Genomic DNA, 8,683 nt, shown 5'->3' with positions numbered 1-8,683 from the left:
AACCTCGTAACTAAAACACTCGGGCGGGGGCCCATCAATTATTATTAATCTTATGAAATCTGATTTAATTGTACGTAAATTTCTTATAATTTAAAAAATTATATCTAACACCTTTAATATTTGATTTTTCTGACAAATAAATTCAACAATTAATCAAAATTCACTGAATTTTATGATATAAGAAAAAAAAATTATATTTACCATCGATTGATTTAATATTAACTTATTGCAGGTCAAATAAATAGTTTATGACTAAATATTTTCGTACACTAATGTATGTGTGATGCATCTTCTCCCATATAAAGTTAATTTGGTCATAAAAGATTTGTTTGATTTAGAATAAATTCAATAAATTTTAATTAATAGATAAATCTATTTACCAGATGAAACAAACATTAAAGACGCTAAACATAATTTTTCAAACGATAAAAAATTTACGTATAATTACACCGACGATGACAGTGCAATTATTCCTTACTATTATTATTATTACTACTTTTAGTATTCCTACTATTACTGTTACTCTTGCTATTCCTATTAATATATTATTACTGTTACTGTTACTATTATCATCATTTTGAGAGAGGGCGGAGGGAAAAAGATCACATATTTAAATATAGGGGGGAATTAGATATATAAAATGAAATAGTCAAATAGGGATATACTGAGGCACGTGATTAAATATCTTCTGACATTTTTTTTCAATTTCAACTCAAAGACTAATCCTTTGTCAGAAATTCTAAAAAACTGAAGAAGGGTCTATTCTATATTATTCTTGTAAGTAAAAATGAACAGTGATAAAAATATTTAGCTGTAATGAAAGGGGTACTATTAATTTAAAATATTTTAATATATATTGTATATAAAATAAGTACTATATGTTGCTGAATATGACAATGAATAAATCCACTTTCATATGTGGGTATTTTATGAAATTTTTACTTATTCGATGGAATTTGAACTCACAAATGTAAAATAATTGTTCAAGTCCAAATATGGTGTCTAGAATTAGCAGTGGATGGACAAATTTATTTTCTATATCTTTTTTCTTTTTCATCAAAATCCTAAATCCATAAATATGGGTAAAATACATTCACACCATATAAGGTTATATCAAAGTATAGAAATACTGCGTATTTTTTGTAAAATTACAACTACATCCCCTAGTTAGTGGTAAAACTTATACAAACACCTCTTGGAAAATATTGCACAAACACTCTTGCAAAAGACAAGGGGTGTTTATGTATTTTGCGCTAATTTTGGGGGTATTAATGAAATTACCCAAAATATTAAATTAAATAAAAAAAAAGAGTCCTTCCAGAATAAATAATGTTTTTTTTTTTTAAATGACCCTGCTCTCATGTTGAGGTTTTATGGACCTAATGAGTGAAAATTAAAACTATAAGGACGAATATGCAAAATAGAGTACAATATTTTCTAATGACAATGACAACTGAATCTACCAAGAGCTGGGGAGGAGAGAACGTTCAATTATATAGAGTGGTCGTCAAGGGTCAAACATGGTGGCATTTCCAAACAGACGACCTCCAACAATTCAGATACAATTCATTCAATAATTTCAACTTTTCAACTCAAAAAAGTAAACAGATATCCATAAACTAAAATTAATAAAAAAAAGACCCACCAGTTGGACATTAAAAGCCACCACCACTTCAACATGCACACCTATATAAACCAAACAAATCACCCACCATCATAACAATTCATTCATTGCAAAACCATACCTTAAACCTCAAAACTTGTAATTTTCTTTCTTTATTCTTGAAATTGGAATTCAAGTAAAGGGTTTGTGATATCACTGGGCTGTAGGAAGAATGGATACAGATGACATTTACAAAGGTAGTAGCAGCATGAGAGCAAGCAAGAGGCAGAGAGAGAGTTTAAGGGCTAACAGCTCAAACATATGGAGAAACACAGGTATTGAGGTGTTTTCACGGTCATCACGAGAAGAGGATGATGAAGAAGCCCTGAAATGGGCTGCCCTGGAGAAATTGCCAACATTTGATCGTCTCAGGAAAGGGCTGTTGTTTGGATCAAAAGGCGCGAATGAGGTTGATGTTCAGAGTCTTGGATTCCAGGACAAGAGGAATCTGGTGGAAAGGCTGGTGAATACTGTAGAGGAGGACAATGAGAAGTTCTTGTTGAAGCTCAGGAACAGAATTGATAGGTATTTCTTTCCTTCTTTTATGTGTTTGCTTGAAACTCAGTTAAAAAATATATGATCCGGTTTATTTTTTCTAACTAAGTGTGGCGTTGGTTTTCAGAGTTGGGATTGATATTCCTACTATAGAAGTGAGATACGAGCATCTCAATGTTGATGCAGAAGCCTATACTGCAAGCAGGGCTTTGCCTACTTTTGTGAACTTCAATATTAACATGATGGAGGTATGGAAAACTTCCAAAAAATGGAAAAAAGAAAAAATAAAAACAAAAGGCAAGCAAAAGAATTTTTTTTAATAAATAATAACATTGACAGCCCTAAAGTTAAAATATAGTAAAAAAAGAATCTGTCTTGAAAATTACATTGTACCTTGTATAGTCACATTTTATATTATAATATACCTCTTGAAAACCACCGGTGGAGAATCGATAATAAAAAATACAATGGCAGAGATGTTAATGTAAATTTTTGTAATGTATTTAAACACAGGAGGTGTATATGTAGGTGCATTTGAACTTAGAATTCTCATATCTTGCAGGGAATTCTGAATTTTCTCCATGTACTTCCAAGTAGAAAGAAGCCTTTTACTATCCTTAAGGATGTGAGTGGTATCATCAAGCCATGCAGGCTGACTTTGCTTTTAGGCCCTCCAAGTTCAGGAAAAACAACCCTTTTGTTGGCTTTGGCTGGAAAGCTTGATCCAACTCTGAAGGTAAATAACCAACTTCACTTTCTTCATGAATAATCATTTTCTTATCCTGCAAAATCTAATTTATAAAATGAAACATATTGCGCCAGACTTCAGGAAGGATCACTTACAATGGACATGGAATGGAAGAATTTGTACCTCAGAGAACTGCAGCCTATATCAGTCAACATGATTTGCATATCGGAGAAATGACAGTAAGAGAAACCTTAGCATATTCAGCCAGATTCCAGGGGGTTGGCTCAAGATACGGTTCGTAGAATTATTAAATTGTATAGTATATATGTTAGTTTCTTTACCAGAAAATTCAGTTGTTTGTGTTTTTAATTAACTGTTGAGAGTTTTATATTGTTAAACAGAGATGTTGGCAGAACTGTCAAGGAGAGAAAAAGCAGCAAATATTAAACCTGATCCTGATGTTGATATGTACATGAAGGTAAATGCCATGACAGCTTTCTTTCTGTATTTAAAACTAGTTTTCTTGTAGTCAGTTGGTTCAAGAATCTAATAATGCTATTTCAATACTACAGGCAGCAGCTACAGAAGGAGATGAAGCAAATGTGGTCACAGATTACATTCTGAAGGTACCAGGAACTAAAGCTTTTAGCTTCAACGCTTATAAGAATCCTCAAGCACAGAGTTCTCAAAGATATGTATCACCTTGTTCTTTTCAGGTTCTGGGGCTCGACATTTGTGCTGATACTTTGGTCGGAGATGAAATGATAAGGGGTATTTCTGGGGGACAGAGAAAGCGTGTTACAACTGGTAAACAAACTAAACACAAGCACTTGAAATCAAATGAAAACTTGTTCAGTGGTTTTATATAAAGACTGATTTGTGGTGTGAAAACTCACAGGAGAAATGCTGGTTGGGCCGGCGAAGGCACTTTTCATGGATGAGATATCAACTGGATTGGACAGTTCCACAACTTACCAAATCGTAAATATGCTTCGACAATACGTCCATATTATGAAAGGAACTGCTTTCATCTCCCTCCTGCAGCCAGCACCAGAGACGTATGATCTGTTTGATGACATCGTGCTGTTGGCTGATGGCCAGATTGTTTATCAGGGTCCTCGAGACAATGTGCTAGACTTTTTTGAATCCATGGGTTTCAAATGCCCTGAACGAAAAGGAGTGGCTGATTTCTTGCAAGAAGTGAGCAAAAAGAAATAATGAAGTGACAAAATCTTTAGTATATAGTCTCTTATTGGTTCTAACTGATGAGAGATTGAAATTAATGTGCAGGTGACATCTAAGAAAGATCAGAAACAATACTGGGCAAATAAGGATGAGCCATACCGATTCATCCCAGTAAGTGAATTTGCAGAGGCATTCCAATCATTTGCATTCGGCAGGAAACTTGGAGATGAACTTGCAATTCCATTTGATAAGAGCAAAAGCCATCCTGCTGCTTTGACAAAACAAAAGTATGGTCTTGGAGACAAAGAACTTCTGAAAGCATGCGCTGACAGAGAACTCTTATTGATGAAGAGAAACTCATTTGTCTTTTTCTTCAAGATCTTCCAGGCAAGTATTTACAAACTTGAACTCACTTTCACCAATTATGTCAAGTTGGAGGCATGTCACTGAGAGTAATTTTCTGTGTCTGCTTTCAGCTTACTGTAATGGCACTTACGGCAATGACAGTCTTTTTGCGAACGAAGATGCACAAAGATACTCTAGAAGATGGAGGGATATACACTGGTGCGCTATTTTTCACTGTCATTATGGTCATGTTCAATGGACTGACAGAGCTTGCAATGACAATTCAGAAGCTTCCTGTCTTCTACAAACAAAGGGATATGTTCTTCTTCCCTCCCTGGGCATATGCTATTCCCTCATGGATCCTGAAAATACCAGTTACTTTCCTTGAAGTAGCTATATGGACGTTTCTCACTTACTATGTAATTGGATTCGATCCTAATGTAGGAAGGTAAGACTTACAAACTATTGCCTCATGTATAATATGTTCTCTCACTTTGTCAAACATAATTTACTGATAAAGAGTCTTTGTCACAGGTTAATGAAGCAGTACCTATTGCTTTTACTTGTGCATCAGTCAGCATCCGCATTGTTCAGATTTATAGGGGCAGCTGGTAGGAACATGATAGTCGCAAACACATTTGGCTTGTTTGCGCTGCTTATGCTCTTCGCATTAGGTGGCATTGTCCTATCACGAGGTACAAAACCCCTATCAAATGTACAAATCCATTTTACAGTAAATGGGCTCCTCATTTCTCATAAAATATTTTATTGCCACTGCAGAGGATGTAAAGAAGTGGTGGCTATGGGGCTACTGGTCCTCACCATTGATGTATGCTCAGAATGCAATTATTGTTAATGAATTCACAGGGAACAGTTGGAGCAGAGTAAGTTAATGCATCAATCCAGGCTTCAGGGTTTTGCATGTTCCACATTTTATTATACAAGACTAATCAAGATATTTTCATTTTACAGTTGGAAAATGGAACCAAATTGGGAGTTCTTGTCATGGAGTCTCGGGGGTTCTTTCCTCAAGCATATTGGTATTGGATAGGAGTAGGGGGATTGTTTGGATTTGTATGGCTATTCAACATCCTCTACCTTTTGTCTCTAACGTATCTAAAACGTGAGTTTTTCAACTTTATGCACTTTCAAGTATGTTATAAATTGTGTTTTCAACAATTAATTATGTTAAAAAAATGATGCAGCTTTTGAAAAGCCTCAAGCTGTATTACCAGAAGAAACTGAAGATGATGCCCAAAAGGATGGCTCTATCAGGCGAGTTTCAGCTCGAGTTAATGAGAGTACACGTAGAAGCATCTCCTCTGGATCCTCATCCACGAGAGTAGATGCCATAGAAGCCAATGGGAACAGGAAAAGAGGAATGATTCTTCCATTTGAACCACATTCTATCACATTTGACGACGTCAGATACTCAGTGGACATGCCAGCGGTATGTTGAAACTAAAAAAGAAATGAACAATAATTGTTTTATCAAAAAGAGTATACATCAGATTGATTAATCTCTAAATAAGCTTTATGAATTGCAGGAAATGAAAGCTCAAGGTGCTACTCAAGATAAATTGGAGCTCTTGAAGGGTGTGAGTGGAGCTTTCAGGCCAGGCGTTCTCACAGCTTTGATGGGTGTTAGTGGAGCAGGTAAAACAACATTGATGGATGTCCTAGCTGGACGAAAAACAGGTGGATATATTGACGGAAATATCACAATATCTGGATACCCCAAGAACCAAGCAACATTTGCTAGGATTTCTGGATATTGTGAGCAGAACGACATCCATTCTCCGAATGTTACAGTTTATGAGTCCCTTGTTTACTCAGCTTGGTTGAGATTGCCCCAAGAAGTTGATGCTGAAACCAGAAAGGTTTCTACTTTGAGACATCATTCTATGATATGAACTAAATTACCACAGGGAAACTTCATGAGTCATACTGAGTTCATCTTTTTTATTTCTGCTTACAGATGTTCATCGAGGAGGTCATGGAACTCGTAGAACTTACCCCATTGAGGGGAGCACTAGTTGGGTTGCCAGGAGTCAATGGTCTCTCAACTGAGCAACGGAAGAGGCTTACAATTGCAGTTGAACTCGTAGCAAACCCTTCGATCATATTTATGGATGAGCCAACTTCTGGGCTTGATGCAAGAGCTGCTGCAATTGTGATGAGAACAGTCAGGAATACAGTAAATACAGGAAGGACAGTAGTTTGCACAATCCATCAGCCTAGCATCGACATATTTGAAGCATTTGACGAGGTAAGCTAGATCGTAGCAATATAGACGTTTAGCATTTTTATTATTTCGCTTTGCATGATACTAAAATAACATTTTGCTATTCTGTACGAATGAGTAACCAAGCTAACATGATATGACAGCTATTTCTGATGAAACGCGGAGGCGAAGAAATATATGTTGGACCATTAGGTCACCACTCTTCCCATTTGATCAAGTACTTTGAGGGGATTGAAGGAGTACCGAAGATTAAAGATGGTTACAATCCAGCTACCTGGATGTTGGAAGTCACTACTTCCGCACAAGAACTGGTCTTGGGGGTTGACTTTGCTGACCACTACAAAAGCTCAGAACTATACACGTTAGTTGATTTCCTTCATTGTCAAATTAAATGTTTTCTTATGCAAAAATAATATTCTTACAACATGCTAATAATCTCATGTGTAAAAAATTACAGGAGGAACAAAGCCCTAATCAAGGAATTAAGCATTCCTCGCCCTGGCACAAAAGATCTGTTTTTCCCTACTAAATACTCACAATCTTTCCTCACCCAATGCATTGCTTGTCTGTGGAAACAACACTGGTCATACTGGCGGAATCCACCTTACACAGCCGTAAGATTTTTGTTCACAACCTTCATAGCCCTTATTTTTGGGACAATGTTCTGGGACCTTGGATCCAAATGGTAAGTAGTCAGAAAAAATAAAACAAACCTTAAACTTGTCAAAATCCATTTCGTTAGATTAGTGCTAATTCTGTTGGGACATAACGAATTGCAGGACTACTCGACAAGATCTATTTAATGCCATGGGATCCATGTATGCTGCTATCAACTTTTTGGGGTTCCAATATGGTTCTACAGTACAACCCGTGGTGGCCATTGAGCGAACAGTCTTTTACAGAGAAAGAGCAGCTGGAATGTACTCGGCTTTGCCATATGCATTCTCACAGGTGAGTGGTTAAAATCTATAATCTGTTAAGCAACAGAAACTTAAACATGTGTGCATTCGACAATTAATTGAAAGTCGAGATTTACTTATCATGCATTTTCTCTGTGCAGTTCCTCATTGAAATCCCTTACGTATTCGTACAATCGATCGTATATGGTCTCATAGTCTACTCAATGATGGGATTCGACTGGAACGCCGAAAAATTCTTCTGGTTTATATATTTCTTATTCTTCTCATTGTTGTACTTTGTCCTCTACGGCATGATGACTGTGGCTGTCACTCCTAATCACAATGTTGCCGCCATTATCTCTTCTTTCTTCTACGCTATCTGGAATCTCTTCTCAGGGTTTATCGTCCCCCGACCAGTAAGTTCGAGCAACCATTTTATTTTATTATTCATAGAATAAATACATCAAATTCACAAGCATCAACTAATGTTCATAATTGCCAAAAACAGAGAATCCCTGTGTGGTGGAGATGGTACTACTGGGCAACTCCCGTTGCTTACACCTTGTACGGTATCATAGTATCTCAATTTGGAGAGATTAAGGATCAGATGGAGGGAGGTGATGAAACAGTGGAAGAATTCTTGAGAAATTACTTTGGTTTCAGACACGATATGCTCGGAATGGTTGCAGCTATACTTCTTGGATTCGTCGTCCTGTTCACTTTCATCTTCGCCTATTCCATCAGGACATTCAACTTCCAGAGGAGATAAAATGTTTCTTTTAATTCAGCAAGTCATATATCTACTTTACTAGTTAAAAAAATGTCTGAAATTCTCTATACATGAAATCTTAGGATCTCTATAATATTCAAAATTTAAGTGAATTGGCTTCTTATGTAAAAGTGAAAGTTCTTTAATCGTTTAATACAAGTCTTTACTTGTCAATTTTCCCTTAGTTTTCTTGCTTTCTCATTTGATATTCTTCTATATTTTATTGTAAGACAATGTTATATTTTCTTCTTTACTTGTACGTCTCAATTCAAAAATAAGCACCTCCATATCTCATCCACCATCATACGTCGAAACAAAATCATCAAAAACTTCATCACAATCAATCCACTTATATATATATATTTATGTTCCTCAGTTCGCGTACTTCATTCAC

The 8,683-nt window shown here is 36.0% G+C and overlaps 1 protein-coding gene across 2 annotated transcripts; it reads left to right on the top strand.

Moving 5' to 3' along the window:
- The first annotated feature begins 1,723 nt into the window (after positions 1-1,723).
- On the top strand, positions 1,724-8,463 carry LOC105165219 (pleiotropic drug resistance protein 1). 2 transcript variants are annotated; one of them, XM_011084196.3, is made up of 21 exons: positions 1,724-2,188; positions 2,286-2,406; positions 2,721-2,894; positions 2,981-3,140; positions 3,248-3,324; positions 3,419-3,472; positions 3,563-3,653; positions 3,745-4,046; positions 4,137-4,418; positions 4,508-4,824; positions 4,911-5,071; positions 5,157-5,260; positions 5,349-5,499; positions 5,582-5,826; positions 5,924-6,256; positions 6,355-6,645; positions 6,765-6,982; positions 7,079-7,306; positions 7,401-7,572; positions 7,682-7,936; positions 8,029-8,463. In XM_011084196.3, the coding sequence occupies exons 1-21, from the start codon at positions 1,836-1,838 to the stop codon at positions 8,287-8,289; spliced, it is 4,350 nt and encodes a 1,449-aa protein (XP_011082498.1). In that variant the 5' UTR covers positions 1,724-1,835; the 3' UTR covers positions 8,290-8,463. The 2 variants fall into 2 exon arrangements, with proteins under 2 accessions (XP_011082498.1, XP_088740168.1); XM_088884042.1 differs by having other exon boundaries at positions 3,419-3,653.
- The last annotated feature ends 220 nt before the right edge of the window (positions 8,464-8,683 follow it).

This window comes from Sesamum indicum, linkage group LG1 (genome assembly GCF_026168435.1).
Source record: "Sesamum indicum cultivar Baizhima isolate 11 linkage group LG1, ASM2616843v1, whole genome shotgun sequence".
In the NCBI taxonomy this organism is placed as follows: domain Eukaryota; kingdom Viridiplantae; phylum Streptophyta; class Magnoliopsida; order Lamiales; family Pedaliaceae; genus Sesamum; species Sesamum indicum.
Note: the sequence above shows the minus strand (reverse complement) of the source record. Positions and strands in the feature narration are given on the sequence as shown.